Below are 22,176 nucleotides of genomic sequence, written 5' to 3' on the forward strand. Positions count from 1 at the left end.
GCTTCTTTCCGGGACATGAATGACTGAGCACTGTATCCTTCAATTTCTCCACATTTGAGCTGTGGATCCCCAAGCAACACCTCAGCCACTCAAATTCACCATCCACTTTTGCGCTTCAATATTCAAAAGGGAAATCAAATTTCTTTTTAGCACAAAACAGAAGGAGTAAGCTACAGCTTAGGAGAGCAAGTGCAGTATACTTTTCTATTTTCTCACTGAGCTCAAGGCATCTTGGGATTTTTCACAGCATTCAAAATTGTTCAAGTGGAAAAGAAAAAAAAATTCAAACCAGTCACCAGATCCAAAATTAGCATTTTATTCAGAACGTGGGGGTCAGAGGTGCATCATTTATATTCTGGTACACAATACAGAGGCAAAGTCGTTGTCAAAGTCCTTCCAGTTTAAAAGCTGCCTGTCCCCTCAAACGTGTATTAGTAGTGCCACCAATGCCAGTTTGCCCCTATCGGTTTTGTTTTTGGTACAAATTATGTAAAACATTTGTGCTAAGAACTCTTGTTTTCTCCCTCCCAAACCAATAAGTAACTGGAAAAAAATAAACTTGTGTACTGAATCTACAGTTTTCTTTAATGTAATTGTGTTTGTCACCTGTTTTTTGTAAATACTTTATCCATAAAGAAAAAAAAAGATATAAACATGCAAAAACCTGAATCCATAGTCCAAATAATACATACACATGTTCCGAAGCTTGAAAACTTCTTTATAGACTATGTTGAAAAAACATTATGTACACATATCATTTTTACAGTGAAGTGAAAAAATACCCAAAACAAAAAAGTGTACATTGATTAAGACCAAAATGTGCCTATCTTGTGAAAAGAAAAAAAAATCAATTCTGCTACAAAAGAAAAAAAAATATTCTCAATTATTCTAGAAACTGGTGATATGACAACTCCCTTTTCCTGAAACCGACTGCAAAAAAAAACAAGACTCTTAATGGGAAAAGAAGCCTAAGAGCTAAAATAATGCACTGTACATGTCAATCACGTGGTTTTCTCTGCAGCTAATAGAGTTATTCTAATGAAATTTGTTCTCTATTTCAGATTTTTATATACGCAATGCAATGTATAAAAAGAAAAAAAAAAGGAAAACAAAGGCGTGATGAAGGAAATCCTTGTTTACTTATGCCAGCCCACCCACAACATACCTTGTCTTTTCACCCTTTCAGAAATCAGTACCATTAAAGCGTTGAACATAAAACTAAATCCGATCTGAAAAAGGTACAAAAAGGCACATAAAATCCCAGTGCTTCTGTACTGTAAAATTCAAGTGTAACTGAGCTCAATCAATTTTTTTTCCAAACAGTATTGGATGACTGATATTCCCACTGAGCCCAAATTGGTTTGCAGCCTATGCCAAAGCCTTCAAACAAGCACTTGTGCTAGTAGACTACAAAGTTAAAGCCAAGCTTCTTTACACTTTTTGGGAATATCAGTTCAAATGTTTGTTCTTGTCCACAAAAATGAAAGTTCAATCCAAAGTTCAGTCATCTCCACCACCATACATATCAGCTAGTTTCTTGAAGCGAGGACCCCAGTCGTTTAGGTAATCATAATCTTGTTCACCGCCACTACTTGATGAGTTAAGGGAGCTTAGTGATCCAGCAGTGGAGCCACTACCTTCGTAATCAAAAACTAAGAGGGAGTCATAAGGTGGAGCAGTGGGATCATTGTCTGCTGCTTTCAGGCCCTGTAAAAATACAAAATGCACCTTTTTAAGAACACAAGTAATTTTCAATCATTGTCAATTATGTATATATTCACAAAATCCAATTGTTTATCACAGATTATATAAAAATATGTTATTACACAAATAATAATATCACATTTGTATAGCAAACTCACAATAAATGAATGGGAATACTGTGTGTCTAGGGGAAAATTAAAATGTAACATTTACATGTTTCAATTGTTCAAACAAAATACAATATAATTTTAGATGACAAAACAACCTCTAATGAAATTAATAAGGGACAGTAAACTATTTAGTTGGGATCACAGAGCTGTCTACACACCACTCTACTGGGTAACAATGCATAAAGCATGTGTATCCTCAAAATATAGTAATAAAGCTCAACAGGCAGATAAAAATACACAAGCGAATGTAGTTTTGTATTTATTAATACAAAGTTACATACATTTAAATGTAACTGATGTAAGTACCTGAATTTGACCTGGTTTTAGACCCCTGAAATCCTCTGAACAACAAACTAACACATTTAGACTAAGAGAGGAAGGAGCAGCACAAAGACCCAATCAGTGCTCATAAGGTAAGAAGGAACTTGCTGGAAGAAGGAGAGAGCATAGTGAACAAGAGATGAGTTCATCAGACTGCTTCTTCTGTTTTCACTGTCCAGTCAAAGGCTGGGGGAGGGACAAGACCTGTGAAGCCTCGTACACATGATAGGTTAACCAGAGGACAACGGTCTGAAGCACCTTTGTCCTAGGTTAACCTATGAAGCTGACTGATGGTCTGCGTGCGTACACACCATCAGTTAAAAAACGATCGTGTCAGAATGCGGTGACATAAAACACGACGTGCTGAAAAAAACGATGTTCAATGCTTCCAAGCATGCGTCGACTTGATTCTGAGCATGCGTGGATTTTTAACCGATGGTTGTGCGTACTAACGATCGGTTTTGACCTATCGGTTAGCAATCCATCGGTTAAATTTTAAAGCAAGTTGCCATTTTTTTAACCTAAGGTTAAATAACCTATGGGGCCCACACACGATCGGTTTTGACTGATGAAAACGGTCCTTTAGACCGTTGTCCTCTGGTTAACCTATCGTGTGTACAAGGCCTAAGTGTTGCTTAACTGCAGCAGAGAAAATATAAACTGATGTATTTCCCTGCCAGGCAGGTTGGGACTGTGTGACAGAACTGTGAATAACTCAAAAGTAGATGGACAGAAATACAGATCTTTTGGCAGGTAAAACATCTCCCACATACAGTATGCATTTTATTTAGCTTTATACAACTATTTATACAACTATTTATAAAACGGTTTGTATACATGGCAAAAGAACGCCTCAAGCGGGATAAGAAAAAAAAAAATCTTTGGGAATTTACCTAAACCTGTACATTCCTATACATTGGTATTTCTGAAGGTGAAGACTACTACTTATCAGATGATTCCAAAGGAGAGATAAAATATTAAATATTTATTACATAAATATTTAATTAGGGAACATATGACTTAATGATCACAGTATTTGCATCAAAAGAATATCATTCCTAATTTCAGGGAAATTGGAGCCAATGTTTACAAGGATGGATATTTAGAAGAATGGATCTTTAAATAAAGAGTTTTGCATGCACCAGAACAGCACAGCTGTCAACCAAGATATAATTTATAAGTGGATTACAATGTTGGTAGAATTTAGTAAGAAAAGGATGCATTTTAGAGATATTTTACAGTGGAACGGGTGTGAACTTTGTAAGCTACTGAATCTAATGACTTAAAGGAAAAGCAGAATTCAACATGATTTTCCCTGGAGGATGATGGGTTGACACTAAGAAGGAAAGACATGGACAGCATACAGATTGGATGATATGTGCTAATTAGGTATTTTTAAAATAACAAACATTTTGAAAGTTAAAGCCTACAGAGGACAACCACTATTTTATCACAATTAATTAAATTTAGATTAACAAGTATCAGGACATTACTTTGAAACTGATTAATAAAAAAGTCACTGAAACATCTAAGTTTACAAAAGATGGGCTTCACTAGTATGGCCGTGCAAAGGGAAAAATAATGATTATCAAATAAAAATAATACATTTTCAGCTTTGGTTAGCGTATTACATTATATTTCTGTACGTAAATTTTAATTGGATGCTAAGGGTGCTTGCACTTTGCAACTTTATTTTAAGCCGCTTTGTAGCCCCTTAAAGAGTAAAACATTTTAAATCAAGTTGTAAGAAAAGTTTCAAAATGGAGATCCTGTCAAACATGTTTAATTTTGGACATTGCGGGGCAGATTTGATTTTATATCTGTCTGTGTTCCAATTAGGGATATTTTCCCTTACTTAGTTAAATGATCAGTGGGACAGGAAGTGTAGTAAAACACCTCTGGGGTAAGGAAAAACCCCAATCTTGGGATAATGATGGCAAGAAAAGAAAGGAAAAGGGTAAGAACCTCCCTTGGGTATTAACAATACCATGCAATATAAGAAAGAGGGGGTGTAGTGGCGCTTGCAGTAAATAAATAAATAAAATAGACAAGAAACGCACAGCAACGTGTGATAATGTCCAAAAAAATGTGTTCCACTCCAAATTCCTCTTTATAATCCTCTCACATCAATGACGTATGATGTGAAGGAGGGGATGTGTGAAGATAATGAGATCCAAACAATATTTATGACTCAATGTCTAGAGTTCATACACAATCATATATGATGAAGCAAAATGTGGATAATTGCATTTGTAAGAGTGAATCCATGTAACCACAAATAAACGTAGTAAAAAGGGTGAACCCAAATGACAGTATGTGCACTATAATACTATAATAATAGGCAAAAAAATGCACAGCAACCTGTGATAATGTCCAAAAAAATGTGTTCCACTCCAAATTCCTCTATAAACTCCTCTCACATCAAAGACTATGATGTTAAGGAGGGAATGTGTGAAGATAATGAGATCCAAACAATATTTATGACTCAAAGTCTTGAGTTTATACACAATCATATATGATGAAGTAAAATGTGGATAATTGCATTTGTAAGAGTGAATCCATGCAACCACAAATAAACGTAGTAAAATGGTGAATCCAAATGACAGTACGTGCACTATAAAGTCTGTGCCTAAAAAATATAAATATATAATAAATAAATAATGTTCCAGTTAGGTGCACTAATTAAATGTGCCAAATAAATAAATAATGTTCCAGTAATCAAAGTGTCCCAAAAAAAATTCCCATGCAAAAAACAGGATAATTGTATCACAGTGAACGTGGAATAAATAATAAAGTGCTTGATGCAAAAATTCCCAAAAAGTGCAATAGTGCTAGGTTAGAGGATGATGCTGCAATCCAATGCACGATCCATTCCGTGTAGTAGTGCAGAATCAGAAGGTAAATACTAGCCTCTCACCTTGTATTCCACGTTCACTGTGATACAATTATCCTGTTTTTTGCATGGGAATTTTTTTTGGGACACTTTGATTACTGGAACATTATTTATTTATTTGGCACATTTAATTAGTGCACCTAACTGGAACATTATTTATTTATTATATATTTATATTTTTAGGCACAGACTTTATAGTGCACGTACTGTCATTTGGATTCGCCATTTTACTACGTTTATTTGTGGTTGCATGGATTCACTCTTACAAATGCAATTATCCACATTTTACTTCATCATATATGATTGTGTATGAACTCAAGACTTTGAGTCATAAATATTGTTTGGATCTCATTATCTTCACACATTCCCTCCTTCACATCATAGTCTTTGATGTGAGAGGAGTTTATAGAGGAATTTGGAGTGGAACAAATTTTTTTGGACATTATCACACAGTTGCTGTGCGTTTTTTTGCCTATTATTATAGTATTATAGTGCACGTACTGTCATTTGGGTTCACCCTTTTTACTACGTTTATTTGTGGTTACATGGATTCACTCTTACAAATGCAATTATCCACATTTTGCTTCATCATATATGATTGTGTATGAACTCTAGACATTGAGTCATAAATATTGTTTGGATCTCATTATCTTCACACATCCCCTCCTTCACATCATAAGTCATTGATGTGAGAGGATTATAAAGAGGAATTTGGAGTGGAACACATTTTTTTGGACATTATCACACGTTGCTGTGCGTTTCTTGTCTATTTTATTTATTTATTTACTGCAAGCGCCACTACACCCCCTCTTTCTTATATGCTGATTGGTGCGTAAGCACTTTCATGTAGTGGCTGCTGCATATATTTGTTTATTTATTTATACACTTTGTTTATTAGTTAGGTTACCCTAGGTTAGTTGTGGTTTTGCGCATTGGTTCCCCCCCTTTTATATAATACCATGCAATAAAGTTTTGAGGTGCTGCTTAAGGTGTTCTAGTAATAAACAGGTCCAGTGCCTCACAGTATTGACTGGGTGCAGGCTGTCTAATCCAGGAATACTTAATCCAGGAATCAATGAAGCACGTAGCAAAAAAAAGATGCCACGCACCGTCTGCTCATCAGATGAAGAGAAATGTGAAAGGCCTCAGCCTGTGACTCCTCCTAAGCCATTTCTCTTCACCTGATGAGCTGGCGGTATGGTGTGGTATCTTTCTGTTTCTACACTCTCTTGGGTATTAATTAGTGTCCCAAACTGAGTGAAGCAGACAGTTGTAGCTACTAGGACATAAATCATAATCATAAATCATGATGTGGTGCTTGCAACTGGCTGCCTCTTTTATTACATTGGTGCCATCTATTGTTTGATCACTACAGCACTCACACTCAATGGCCCATAGCTGTTTGGAGTTCACCTGGATACAAACAAGGGCCAGATGGGGACAATTCCCCTTACCTCTATGGGACCAAGTGGGAAATCACCCCAACAGGAGTACAGACAGCAATAAAATCCTGAAAGAGGTCCTAACATTCCACCTTTCTCTAAAGATATAAAAATATATAAATTTCACTTTATGTACCTCTAGGGCACTCATACAATATGACCCCAAAAAGGTCAAGTTATGAATCTATGGACCTGTGACTAAAGCTAAATGAAATCAACACTACCTGTAAATGTAAAAATAACAAGATGAAAAAAAATTCATGCTTAAAAAAAGGCTTGGACCTTAATAGGGCATGACATTTTACCAAAGCATATTAGCAGTAACTGCACAAAAACATATTGTTTCAAAGACTCCACACATGTTTATGTTCTAGATATATTTAGCAATCACACAAGGCAAATAAGGTGTATGTTTGCATGCATGAATTCACAGACATTTGTGTGTATTGTTTTCCTTTAAACAGTCAGGGATGAATAAACATTCCTATACGAATATTATATTATCAGAAAAACACAATCATATTCCCACAGCTGTATTATATCATGATCATGGTATGCATTCAAGTAGAGATCTTTCACAGAACAGTGTAAGGCCATATATGTATGACATGATCTCGCCTTCTAATGAAATTGATCTAGGCATTCGATAGTGTGGGGATTAACAAAAGAGCAATTGTGAATGTTGCTTTTGCGGCAACATTTCTATCATTCCTGCATTTTGTACCTGCGGCATTGTGCTCCTGGGTTTCATTTTACACTAGGGAAGCAAAAATTAATATCAAATTCAAATGTTACTGATTACAATCTGTGCCTTATATTTGCTAAATTTATTACAAATGCCCAGTAGTTAAATATTTAAAAAATTAACTCCACCCAAATAGGTTATGGGTGAAATCATTCACTGGCTTCTTGGTTCACTTTAGTGTACTTAGGAATAGCATAGGAATAATCCTACCATAATTCCCAGCTTTGTTGCTGCCCGTGATGGAATTTTGTCTGTCACCACCAACCCTGGGATGTTACCATTTCTCCTTATGCATTCTGTACAGTATAAACAATATCTAACAAATCTAACAGGGTAAGTGGAACAACTTTGATAGCAGGTTTGCCCCTGGAGTCCCAGAGAGCTAGAAGAAGTTTTTTTAGAGATTTAAGGGATATTGTTAAGCGACCTTTGTTTGTGTCAGAACTGTTATATGGCAAAGCAAAAGCAACTTAAAGCGGAGGTTCACCCAAAATTACAAGTATATCTTATAGCCTTCCGCACATCGCATACATCTTCTAAAAAATTGTGGTTTAAATACCTAGTTATTTTCCTTGCCTCTCGCTCCCACGTGAGTAGGCGTGCACCCTGCTTTCCCCGGCGCCGCACTGTCTCATGGGAGCCAAGTGTATTTGCACATTGAGACAAGGGGAACGCACGCACCGTTGTGGTTACCATCACAATGGGGCGGGGACTTTCGAATAACGCTGAACGTTGTGATGGCAAACCCGGAAGTTCACGGCGCTGCTCAGAGATAACACAATTCACTGCATCCAAATGAGTGCTTGTGGGCTTCACATGCCCACAAGCAAAATGGAAATTGCCTTACGCTAATTATATAAGTTATTCTTTCTAAAGAAAACGGACAGCGGATTATTTTAAAAACCAAAACCGTGAGTATTTATCTGCAATGGGGAAAATAATTGAATAATAAAAAATAAAAAAACGAATGGCGGCGGAACCTCCGCTTTAAAGCAGGTCAGAAGGAGGTCAGATGCGGATCAAATGGTCCTATCAATGAATATTAAAAAATCTCAGAAGTGTCTCAAACTGATGCCAAAGGATTACGACAAATGACTGATAATAAATTACCGTATTTATCGGCGTATAACACCCACAGGCGTATAACACGCACCCTAACTTTAAGAGGGAAGTTTCAGGAAAAAAACTTTCCACGGCCCCCTGCGTATAACACGCAGGCACAGTTTACCCTCTATTTTCAGGGTTAAAAAGTGAGTGTTATACGCCAATAAATAAAGTATTCATTTTAAAAATCATTGTTGCACATGTTTGAGATCAGAAGGGTTTTATCAACAGAATACTGCATCTAATTATTGCAATATTGCAGTAAACAAATCATAAAAAAAGAAGACATGTTTTTCACTATTATCATGTGCTCTGTCTACTCTGGAATAACTTGAAAGCCAACTCACTGACTGTTAAAAAGCTTCACAAGACAAGTGTATAAAGCACTTACATAATTGATTTAATTTGGCTGCTCTATACACTAATCCTATTTGAAACAACTCTTGGTAATTATGAAGGTATTGAATTTCAACCATTCTCACCAACTGAAAGGGGGATACGTGAGGGAAATAAAAATTAACTATTATTAAATTTGGTTTATAAATGAATTTAACAGACAATGCAGAGCTGGTAGACTATTATTTGCAAGCCAAAATGAATTCCTCAAGTGGATAGTGTAGCCAGTTTGTCTGAGAGACACAAATGTATAGTACATTTACTATAATTATAGATTTAATGTTCCTTATAAAGACCGTGCTATACTTTGTAAAACTTGTGTCAGCAAAGTACGTTTAGAAACATGCACCCCCCCCCCCATTTAAATCCAAAAGTATAATATTAACAGAAAAAGCAGTATGAATAGCTAAGTCTGGATCTAAGCTGCTTTTAAACTCAAGTTTCTCAGGCATTATGACAGTTAAAAGGTTTACACTGGTGTTAACATGTACCTTTCTCATTTTTACTATACAGGTAGTTTAATGCCCTAAGATGATGCAACAGACATGGTTACTTCTTATGCCGCGTACACACGATCGTTTTTTCTGATGAAAAAAGTCAGATGGACTTTTTTCATCGGAAAAAACGATTATGTATGGGCCCCATCTGACTTTTTTTCGGTGTAAAATTTTTTTACGTTTAAAATTTTTCTGATGAAAAAAAAAACGATAGGAAATTCTGATCGTCTGTGTGGAACTCCATCGGAGAAAAATCCATGCATGCTCAGAATCAAGTCAACGAATGCTCGGAAGCACTGAACTTTATATTTCTCGGCTCGTAGTAGTGTTTTACGTCACCGCGTTTTGGACGGTCTGAATTTAGTCTGATAGTGTGTAGGCAAGACTGATGAAAGTCAGCTTCATCGGAATTCTGACGAAAAATTCCATCAGATTTTATTCCATCAGAAATCGGATCGTGTGTACGCGGCATTAAAGTCTGCCTTTATTTCGGTGCTTGCCTGTCCTGGTGATGCCCATTTTCTGCACTTTTTGTTTTGGTGTCAAAAGCACAGAAAGTTAGGGCAGATCTCCCTAGTGGGCTCACAGATGGCAATACAAGTTTGACAGAGGTTCTAACTCTAACCAAGACTAAAATAAAGAGCTTAGCCTTCAGAGCTTGTTGTCAAATGCTGACTTTGGTAAAGCAATGCAGTACTGCTCAAATGCATGACAGCATTTGATGTGCTCTGCCTGCAAAATAACAAAATAACATCTAAACAGAGACCTGCTGTGTCTAAAGCAAAACAGGTCAGAACTGTCATATGCACTGCACCATTGAAGTAAAAGTGAATCTTATGACTATTACTTGGGGTGTGTTTCAAACACAGGAACACAATGCCCATCTACACAAGTCCTTAATGCAACATTAAACAAAAAGCAAACATTTATTTTATTGCAGCTTATCAATTCTCAGATGTTGTGGCTGCATACAGTACATTTTCTCTCTTAGGATTTCTTTCCTTTATTTTTCCCTGAAAGAAGGGAAAAATTAATTATTTAAAAAAGTCTGTTGTTTTTCAAGAGAACAGGCTGTCCTGCAGATGTAACAGTTACAGCCCTGGGGCTCAACATGCTGCCCTTTGGGATAGGTTGTACGGCCGGTCGTTGGACCTCAGCAGTTTCTAGTGGGAACATTATTTAGGGAAATAACATTGATCTCTACTAGCCTCATGTAACATGTTACCAATATCATATTGTCTTCTGCAGTATGTCCCCAGCCAACAATGTAGCATGTCCACACTCTCTGACCCTTATTTCCTCTATTAGATCTGACATTTCTGACAGTAATCTCAAGCATTACATATATTAAACATTATGGCGTTGATTTACTAAAGGCTGTGTACTTTGCAAAGTGCAGTTACACTCTGCAAGTCTAGTTGCTTCAGAGCTTAGCAAATGAGGTAAAACTTCACTTTGCAAAAAGTACCCAATTTACGTGCAAGGAATATAAAAAAAAAAAAAAATTTTTGCTTGCACATGATTGGATGATAAAAGTCATTGGCCCAGATTCAAGAAGCAATTGCGCCCGTGTAACCATAAGTTACACGGCGCAATTGCTTACTTGCTCCGGTGTAACGAGTGCTCCTGATTCAGGAACCTTGTTACACTGACTGCAACCTAAAATCTGCGCGGCATAAGGCACTTATGCCTCGCAGATTTTAGGCTGCATTCTTGTGCTTGCCGCTAGGGGGCGCTCCCATTGTGATCAGCGTGTAGTATGCAAATTGCATACTACCAACTGATTCACAAACTTGCGCGGGCCCCGCGCAAGCCAGGTACGGAGTTTCCGTACGGCAACTTTAGCGCAAGGCTGCCCCTTCTAATAGTAGGGGCAGCCAATGCTAAAGTATAGCCGCCGCTCCCGCGTCGTGAAATTTGAATTTCACGTCGTTTGCGTAAGTGCTTCTCAAATGGTGCTGGACGCCATTCACGTTCACTTTGAAGCAAATGACGTCCTTGCGACGTCATTTGCCGCAATGCACGTCGGGAAAGTTTCCCGACGGAGCATGCGCTGTACGCTCGGCGCGGGAGCGCGCCTAATTTAAATGATTCCCGCCCCCTGGCGGGATCATTTAACTTGCGCGCGCTTACGCCGGGCAAATTTGCCGGCGCGCCCTCGCAGTTCACGGAGCTACTGCTCCGTGAATCGAGGGCAGCGCAAAATATTTGCGGGGGCGCAGGGCAAAATCGTTGCCCTGCTCCCCCGCAAATATCGCGCAAATGTACCTGAATCTGGGCCATTAGAGCTTTTGCTCATTTACTTAGCTTTGGAGCAACTGCTCTTGCAGGGTGCAACTGCACTTTGCAAAGTGCACAGTGAATTGACCTTTAGTAAATTAACCCCTATGTGTAGTCCTTTGGTGATGTCAGGTCCACATTTGAGGCCCCCTTTAGTTCATAAGATGACAACCATGAGTTAGAGAGTTGAGACAAACCATTTACCACGGACAGGGGTGCTTACAATAGTCAGCTTTTATTTGTTTATGTAAAACCTTTACAGTTGATTCACACTGGGGCGACACGTCAGGCGGCTTAGCCGTCTGACGAGTCGCTTCCCATGCAGTGCAATGGGAGCGTTCTAATCGGAGCGACGCAAGTCGCTCCGACTTAGAAATGTACTCCCTGTACGACTTTGGGGACGGCTCGGGGCGACTTGCGTTGACTTCTATACAGAAGTCGTCTTGCAAATCGCCTCTGGAGTCGTCCTCAGGACGACTTGCAGAGCCACCCCCGGAGTCGTGCCGCCTTAGTGTGAACCGACTCTTATCCTAAAAGGAAAACAACTGTTGCTGTAACTGCTTCAAAAGTGTTAGATGGAGTTCAGCTTCAATTTGTTAATGTATATAAATCTGCTACTACATCTAAAGACGATCAGATTATCGGACACATTTTCATCAGTTTTCTGTTGCATGCTAGTCTCATATCGAAAGTGAAGAGGTTACTCAACATACTAAATTCTCAACCAACCGAGTTCAACTTCAGAAGTGATGTAATGTTAAATTATTTTGTATGTGTTCTTTAGTTTCTGAGCATGCGTAGTCTTGTTTTTTTTTTGGATGAAAACTGTACTGATTAAACGAAAATCGGATGTTGTGTTCACATACAACAAAAGTTTTATAGCCTGAAGATGCAGTTTTTGTCGTCCGAAAATTCGGAATCGGCTGTCGAAAGCACCATACTAGTGAAGGAGATCGTTCATTGGAAGAAATTTTACTTCTGATTTTTCTGATCGCCTTAACGCTTTTCTTGCCCCAGACTGACAATGTTGATGTCCAAAGATGTCTCTCTTGCTTTTTTATCCAGAGTGGGAACACTCTAATACAGTAGGTGTGTTACTGGTTAGATCACCGAGTGAAAACAGAAGGGAAAAGCAGCCACCACATCTAATGGTTGCTAAGCTGCAATGTATTTTGTTTTTGGGTTTAATGCTGCTTTAACAGAAAGTTCCATACAGGTATGATGTCATATCCCAACTGGCAGCCTAGCAACTATCTGACAGCCATTTTCTAGAACACCTGAAAAGCCTGAGCAGTTAACTGGGCTAGAGACAATTATATGAGCTTGGAAGTTTTGTTTAAGAGTGTTTTGATAAAGTAAAAATAAAAATGTGACATATAAACAATTTAAACTTAATCCCCTGCACACTACTGAGCGTATTCTTTTAAAACAAATTTAAAACCTATACCATGCATTCTGAACAAGCTCCACATAAGCAATGAACTAAACATTCTCCTCTGAATAAAGAACACCTGGTAATAGACAGCACCCTTTATATATTGTTATTATAGTACTGATATCGTTGGCACACATTGTTATCACATTAACTCTGTAACAACCAATATTGCATGACTACCATAAGCTTGGGTGAAAATGAAAAGGTGAAGATGAAAAAAAATAAATAATAATAATAATGAAGAACTGCAAGTGTGTAAAACTAGGCAGGGTGTGTTCCAACAGACTTGCAAAAAAGCCGCCTGCTCTGAATGGGGATTCTGATCAGGTCCCAGGCTATCTTCAACTATGCTATAAAAACTTGCCAAGCTGGTGAACTGTGACAGATGTGATTTGAAATTGCCTGACAGTATATTAGTTGAGGTTGAGCTGGATGGTAAAGGGAGGTCAGGTAGGTGTTGCAGCATTATTCAGGGCACAGAAACATCAGAAAGGAGAGGTTAACAAACAACAAAGAATCTAAAGGATAAGCTAGAGATGAAAGTTAGACAAGCCTAGGTCAGTGAGTTCACACAGATTATTAGTCAGGACCTAGATGAAAGTCAAGTGTCAAAGCCAGAGAAAATAAATGTAAGCAAACAGAGGCAGAATGAGAGAAACTCCAGATTAAAGAAATATAACTGTTAACATACTTGCATTCTGGCAAAATTGGTCTAGTTACATTATTTTAAAATAAGCATTGCACTGTCTACTTAATTGTGTTATGTTCTGATGTAAACAAGCCAGCCACACCTTCTGATACAAGTTTACATCCTGCAAAGTTTTCACTATGATTACTTGTGTTGAACTATATGGCCTAATGCACACTACCGCACTTTTGGCATTTATTTCCTAAGCCCCTAAACACATCTAAATAAATGCCGGTGTGCCCATGCACAAAACCAACTTCCAGTCAAAGCTTAAAGAGGATGTCAACCCACTTTCATCCTTTCCAAACTATTGCCATAGTGGTTATCTATAAGGATATACATATCTCCTGCATGTGTCCTTACCTGTCAAATGTCTCCCCTCTGTCTGTTATGAGACCTGAAAAACTGCAGATTCTGTGGGTGAGTCTGTTGTCCAGAGCTCGGTGGGTGGAGTCGTGATGTCAGTAGACTCCCCGCCAACCTCTACACCCTTGTCAACATGCATTTTCTCCTGTGTATTTCTTACACTGAACTTCCACTATGATCACTAACATCCAGTCAAAACCCAGAAAAGTCACCACATGACTTCAGCATGCGCAATCATGCTGAGGTGTGGAGCAGCCAATCCTGGGAGAGCTGGGGAAGAAAGGAGGAGGGGATCTGAAGTACACAGAATGTCTCTTAGGCTTGTGCATGAGATATGTAAATCACCTGTCACTCACAGCAAGGGAGAAGAACTGACTCCAATTTCTCTGTGTGTCAGTTTTTATCTTACTAAAGAACGATAAGAGGATTACTCAGAGCGGGATTAACTTTTCATGGCAAGACTAGGCACATATGAAATTAAATCCTATACTGTACAAGGTGCAAGCCTTAATTAAACAAAAATCGGGTTTACATCCACTTTAGTTGAACAAGCTGACGTTAGACGTTGATTGGCTACCATGCACAGCTGCACCTGATCACTCTCTAGTTTTAGTAAATCAATTCCATTGGCTTTGAGAGGCATTTAGGAGCAGCAGAGTTTAGAGGCAGTTAAACCTCCTTCTCTTGAAACACAGAAGAATTGTGTTCAGGAGAGGAGCTTTTGGGCAGAAGCGCATTCGCTAAGTGCATTTAGCCCCTGAGCATTCATTCATTTCAGTGGGCAGAATAAGTTAAAATTATGGCAAATGAAAGAGACACTCAAATGCACCTAAACATTTTAAAAAAATCGGCTTAGGAGCATTTTATAATGATGATTTTTCCCTGTCAGGAGAAACAGCGTTTACAATAAACCAGTGTGCATAAGGCCTACAAGTAGTATCTATCCTCCCCAGCTTAGCTACAGCACAAATCTAAAGCCTCACCAAAGTTCAAGGCAGTAATGGGAAAATGAAAATGAAGTATACTTTTTCCATGTCATCTGTGGATATTCACATATACATGTATGGATTATCTAAAATGTGAGATAACATTTTAAAATGTAAGGATTTTTAAGGCCAAGTGGTGATGCTGAAAACTCTGGTATGCAATAGTATTAAATTAAATGGGACAGGGTTAGCGTTTTAACATTGTACAGCGCTGAGAGTAATCAGGGTAAAATTGTCTAAATAGGAGTCTTGCTATTCTGTTATACAACTTGTATCTTTCTGAGGTAGACCTTACTGCAGGGGATAGTTGCTGTAGACCAAAATGGCCATAGACTAAAGGTAAGATAATTTAGAAAATAATTTAGAAATTCTAAATTTGCAGTAGATCCAGAGGGAAGACAACACCAACTTTATAAATCATGCTCTAACTTGGTCCAGCTTGGAAAAAATCCTATGTGATCTACATCAGCCTTTTTCAACCAGGGTGCCCAGGCACCCTGGGGTGCCTTCTGGGTTCTTCAGGGGTGCCTTGGCAAAATGCCTAAAAATTGCCCCAGACTGACCACAAATTGTCAACAAGCCAGAAAGTGGATCAAGCCTGCCTTTTTGTTACAAAAAAATGTTTTTTTTTTAACAGCATTACAGCTTCCGGCTTCCTACCAACCAACAATGTAATTGGTTGATAAGGAGGACATCAGGCACCTGCACCTGATTTTCCAATTTCCTGCTGCTCTCCATCAGCACTGGGGTCACTTTAGCTGAATGACGGAGAAGAGAAACACTGGAATACTAGTCAGTACCAGTATGCAAAGGTGTATAGGCTTTGTTAAGGCCCATACACACGATCTGACTTTTTGACAACAAATGTCCAACGGACCTGTTTTAGCGGACAATCCGACCGTGTGTACGCTTCATCGGACAAACTTTTTCATCGGACAAATGTTCGCTGTGAGAACAGACAAACATTCCGGCAACAAATATCCTAAATGTCGTATGTTAACAAGTCCATCAGACTAAAGTCCAAAGTACAAACACGCATGCTCAGGGCCAATGCTAAAGATCAGACAACAATATCAGAAGTTGCCCAAAGGGTGTCGGTAAAGAGCAAAAAAAAACACATAGTATGTCTATTACGTCACTATGTTTGTGATTGTTGGCTGCCGTGTGTATGCATACCAAGTTCACAGCCAACACCCATTTGAAGCAAAATCCATGGAAAAGTCAGTTGGAAGTCCGATCGTGTGTATGAGGCTTAAGAATAAATCACCAACAATGTTGTGTGTCCTACATGTGTGGATGTTCTTGCATTATGTAAATAATTTTTTTTATTTTTTAACATTTTAGACTGAGGTGCCTCAAGACTGTGTGGAATTTTAAAGGGTGTCTTAACTGAAAAAAAGGTTGAGAAACACTGCTCTACATAGGCAATCACATACTACAATTAATTTAAAAGTGGATGTAAACCCGAAAAAAAAAAAATTATTTTGCTGTCACAATGTAGAGTATAATATTTCCTATCATCTGTGCCCAGTCTTACCACAAAAGAGTTAATTCAGCTCTGAGCATTCCTCTTTTCTTTTTCCAGTGAGATAAACGGACAAACAGGAGAAAACTTTTGTCCGTTCTTCCCCCTTGCTGTGAATGACAGGTTATTTACATATCTCATGCACTAGCCTGAGACAGGCATTATTTTTTAATTCCCACCCCCACTCCTTTTCTGAAGTCATGTGGTTACTTTTCTGGATTTTGACTGGATGTTAGTGATCATAGCAGAATTTAGTGCAAGGAATACACAGGAGAAAAGGCATGTTGACAAGGGGAGTGTAGAGGTGGGCGGGGAGTCTACTGACATCACGACTCCACCCACCGAGCTCCAGACTACAGACCCACCCACAGAATCTGCAGTTTTTCAGTTCTTATAACAGACAGAGGGGAGACATTTGACAGGTAAGGATACATGCAGGAGGCATGTATATCCTTATATATCAGCACTATGGCAGTAGTTTAGAAAGGATGAGAGTGTGTTTACATCCACTTTAAATATAACTAGTGGTTTATATCTTGTGGGTTCAGATTTCTTTTTAGCTGTTTTCTTTTTATATATATACAATATTCAAGATTCTGATGTGTGGTGTTTAGAATATCTAACCTCCAGAATCAAAGGAGCAGAATACAGAGTTCCCAGAATTCCAATGATCAGAAGCAGGAGAATGTTGGGTGTCCCTATCAAACTCTTGATAGGCTTCTGGGAGGCTAGAAGAACACTGTATGCCCAGGCATTGTCACATATGTTGATGTGCTCTACAGTTTCTAATGAGGAATTATATGATAAACATACATTTTTTTTACCAATGTGTTTTTCCACATTAGGTCCACTTTAAATCAAACACTGTCCTCAGTTATGGCACCAGGATGCCATAACTGAGGACACTGTAATAGATATTGTGATTAAATATACTAAAGGCTATACCAAAATCCTAAAGGCAAATAGAGTAGGCTGTTTACTTTGCAAGGGAAGTTGCACTGTGTATGGAAAGCATAGTGTATGTAAAACAATATCACTTTGAAAGGAATAGGCAATCAAATGCAATGAAGATATATAGAAAAAAACTAGCATGTTTGCTTGTACATGGTTGGATAATGGAATTCAGCAGAGCTTCATCATATTTACTAAGCTCTGAGAAAAAGTCACTTGTAAAGTGCAGCAGCCTTTTTGCCTTTAGTAATCAACCCTGTTGCAAACCCCATAATTAAACTGCAGACTTAGTATAGCACAGAAATAATAATAATAAACACTTATGTTAATGGACTTTCCATTGATTAATAATATGCACTATATTAATTTTTTACAGTTCTGACTGTACACATCAGTGATCATTGGTATATTTGATATAGGATGTGTTATCATTAGTTTTATGTTTACTACTTAATTTTTGTATTAATTGTTGTCCATGTTTTCATTTTTTTTTATAGATCCAGTAGGGATTAGCACCATCTTTAAAAATGTTGTGCATTTTATATTTTCTTGATATTTGCACAGCAGCTAAGGTGCTATTTAAGGAAACTTTGGAGGACAGCACATATTTTTACAGTTTAAAATAGCACAGAACTGACAACAGCCTAAAACCTTAATGTAAAGATTTCAGCACTTATGCTCCGTCCTGTCGAGAGCATTCTATTCATGTTTCAGATGCATAGGTTAAGATAACTTCTTGTCAAATATAAAAAAAAAAAACCTTTGTGACTACTACATATACTATACTACCACTGATATCATTTTGCATGTGTAGTCTTTTTATGTGCAGTATTTTTATTTATTTTTTGCAACATAGCTTTTATGTATTTAAAGATTCAGATTCAAACACATTGATTTTTATGGATGTCATTTAATAAGTAATAGGAAAAAATAAAAAAATATTCCCTGTTGTTATGAGATACCTTTACAAAAATGGAACAACGCTATATATGTAATAGCTTGGGTCTTTAAAGTATAAGGATATAATGTAAGTGTGCTGTTTGTGTAATGCATTTAGTGGTCAAGCTCACAGATAAAGATTCCCTTTTCATCTTAGGAGAACATGTTATGAACCACATAGTTCTTTTTCGCCTGCTGGAGGCGCTGTGCTCCAGTGACCAACAGCATGTGATTCTAAAAACCAGCACCAGGTGACTCCCCACAGTTTTTGCATCTCTCTTATTAGTCCACACATGCCACTGACTGTTAAAGTGACACTAAGATCCCTTTCACACTGGTGCTGCCCATAGCGTCAGCGGGAAAAAAAACGGTAAAACGCTGCTATTTTACAATCGGATTTGCGGCGCATTTCGGGGGGGAGGGGCACTTTTAACCCCCGCTAGCGGCCGAGAAAGGGTTAATACGGCCCGCAATGCGCCGCCACAGCGGCGTATTGCCGACAGTACTGCCCATTGATTTCAATGGGCAGGAGTGCATTAGCAGCGGTGAGTTCACCTTTGCTAATGCGCACCAAAGAAGCTGCTGGCCGCACTTTTTCTGATGCCCTGCCAGCGCACAGCTCCAGTGTGAAAGCCCTCGGGCCCCTCACTGGAGTGTGAGGAGCAGCTGTTTAAGGGCGGATTGCAGGCGCTATAGCTCCCTCAGTGTGAAAGGAGTCTAAACAAACAAAATGTATTCAAGTATGTATTCTTAACTCAGGATAGTACTATCTATTGCTCTCAGTAGCCTTCAAAACTCCAAATTCCTTTATTTTTTTGCAACTGTGATCCAACTTCCAATGCATGTGGGAACATAGCCACCCTCTCTTACCTGCTCCTCAGATGGGCTAGTGATTACGGGCTATAGGATTTGTAGTGTGCATAGAGCAGTGCATAAAACCACAACTAACAAGCACTGCTTGTTCCAAACAAATGGAAGTGAGGCGGAAAAAGATATTAAAGGAGACAGAAAAACACAGTGATAAATTATTTCATGAAAAATGGTTTACAGGCCATTAAATAGTGGATGTGTATGAATTATTTTTTTAGCATCATTTTAAAAGGCTTTATATTACCCACTCTTTTAAAAAAAATAACAAACATCATACCCACCCTCACTGTGCAGTTCGTTTTGGATTAGATTTGATTGACAGCAGCGGGAGCCAATGATTGCACTGTTATCAATCTATCCAATGAAGAGCCAAGAAGAGGTGGAGAGAACGACATGGGATCGCCCCCACGTGAATTCAGGGCTCAGGTAAGTAAAACGGGGTCTCGGGGGGGGGGGGGGGGGGCACAGCAAGGAGTTTTTTCACTTTAATGCATAGGAAACACAAAGGTTTACAACCCCTTTAAGCATTCAGGTCCCTTAGCATTATGTCTGTTGCTCTGTCTATCCAGTCTCAAATTCTTAATGGCTAATTTCCAAACCTATACATTCTCGGTTCTGTATTTTGCCCTGCTAGTTCTCTGTCCCCTGTGCTGCTTGCTACTACCTTTTGTATATAGTAGTATATGGTTTGATTTTGCATTTGGTATTGTTTTTTATTTTTTCTAGTTTGTCTACATGTGTGTTATTGTTATGTTTCTTATTCCATTATATGAGTAATAATGCTCGCTATTACTTTATGCATTTTTTGATGCAGTTATCCTTTTTGCAAAATACAGGTAGAAAGTTCTGGCATATGGTGGTGTTAAGCCATCCTGAATGGGCAAAGCTGTGGGCTATCACTATGATGGGCTGCCTAACTGGGCAATAATAATGCATAGGAGAAGAAGGGAGCAAGAATATAAGCGCTGTTTCAAAAAGACCTTGCAGTCAGGTCAGGGCCGCCATCAGGAATTATGGGGCACCTTACACAGCTTCAGGCATGGGCCCCCTGGAGCAGAGAACCAGTGGGGGGGTGCTGCCGCTTCAAATTGAGGAGCGGGGGGCTGCCGCGAATTGAGAAGCAGGGGGTGCTGCCGCTAATTGAGAAAATTGAGAAGTGGGGCCCTTTACAAATAAAAAATAAATAAATAAATATATATATAAAAAAAAGAGGGGTAGGCATCCGGGGCCCTGGCGACCTCTGGGCCCTTTAATAAAAAGAAAAATATAAAAATATATATGTATATATATATATATAAATGTTTATAACAAAAACATTTTTAAAAAAAGGGGGGGTTGCCATCAGGGGGCCCTGGGGACCTCGCTCGATTCACAGTGCCGCTGAGCTCCGTTCCCTGCGACGTTACGATGCACGGGGTTCGGCGCCAAATTCAAAAAGTGAAAAACACAATACACATACAGTATACTGTAATCTTACAGATTACAGTACTGTATGAAATAAATACACACCCCCTTTGTCCCTAGTGGTCTGCCCAGTGTCCTACATGCACTTTTATATAATAAAAACTGTTATTTCTGCCTGAAAACTGGAGATTATCCATAGCAACCAAAAAGTGTCCCTTTACATCAAAAGTGCTTTTAGACCAGCTAGAAAACAGCGATAATAAATTAGGATCACTTGCAGAATTGAGCGATAGCGATTTGTGAGGAAATTCGTTATCAAACAATAAAAGTAATGACAGCGACAATTCTGCAACTGAGCAAATTTAAGTGTTTTTGATTTGATTACATTGTTGAATAATTTTTATTATAATTACATTATTATTTGTTATAATTATTTATAGTTATTTATTATATTATAATTTATGATTTTGTGTTTCAAACTTTACCATACCCGGGATGTCTACTAGACTCTTTGGACAGATTTAAGTGAGTTATTCCTAAGAATTACAGGCCTACAATATAAAACGCCAAATTTCCATGCAAGAAATTGTACTGCTTTTGGTACAAAATTCCAGACATAATCATACCGCCAGGGAGGTTAATAAAAAAATATATATATATATCAAAAATAAATAAAAAAAGAGGAGGGGTTGCCAACCGGGCCCCTGGGGACCTCCGGACCCCTTACAAAAAAAAGGGGGTGGTTGCCATCCGGGCCCCTTACAGGTGTACTGTCTGTACCCCCCTGATGGCGGCCCTGAGTCAGGTACACAGCGAGAAATGTATGTTGCTTTGGTTATATGCAGTCATTTCCTTATGTATGCACTCTCCGAAAAGCTTTATTTTTTTAAGTGACAGAATCTTTTAAAATATATACTGTATGTGAATGCTACTTGTAGTTTATTTATACAGGCCTAGATTTGCTGTAGACCTACTTGGACGTGTACACTTTAACTTGATTCATTAAATTCAAATATATCAGATTCTGTCAAAGCATGTAAAATTTAGTAAGAGGAACTCAAAGCTGAACTCACCTCATTAATGAAGTCTCCAATATCGCCAGGATGTGGAGCAGCAGACCGAATCGGGTACTGAGGCTCTGCGTGAATGGGTCTTTCATCCATACGCCGTATTCCCACCGGTTTTATTGCGTCTGGTTCTAATGTGTCAGGCTGTTGCAGCTGGCTTAAATCATAATCCTTCAAAATAAAAATGGGTTGTATTAATATGACAAGTGTGAAATAACAAAAACAAAATACCAATGCCCATGCTCTGCTTATATTACAGAAAACAAATACTTTCCTAATGAAGCAATTATATACAATTATATCAGGCTTTTATGGAAATTTTACAATATGCTATAATCAAGCTTTCAGTGGATGTTCTGCAATTTTGTTATGAACAAATCACAAAATTGGTAT

At 38.4% G+C, this 22,176-nt stretch overlaps 1 protein-coding gene across 2 annotated transcripts in view; it reads right to left on the bottom strand.

The window, feature by feature from the left end:
* Positions 1-295: 295 nt before the first annotated feature.
* Positions 296-22,176, bottom strand: part of CDH2 (cadherin 2) — a 414,273-nt gene continuing 392,392 nt past the window's right edge. For both annotated transcript variants that reach the window (XM_040354103.1, XM_040354102.1), the window contains exons 15-16: positions 21,790-21,954; positions 296-1,707 (exon numbers count right to left, since the gene is read on the bottom strand). In XM_040354103.1, the coding sequence (XP_040210037.1) occupies positions 1,501-1,707; positions 21,790-21,954 (372 nt within the window). In that variant the 3' untranslated portion in view covers positions 296-1,500. The remainder of the gene's footprint in view (positions 1,708-21,789; positions 21,955-22,176) is intronic.

Source organism: Rana temporaria, chromosome 5 (genome assembly GCF_905171775.1).
Source record: "Rana temporaria chromosome 5, aRanTem1.1, whole genome shotgun sequence".
Classification (NCBI taxonomy): Eukaryota; Metazoa; Chordata; class Amphibia; order Anura; family Ranidae; genus Rana; species Rana temporaria.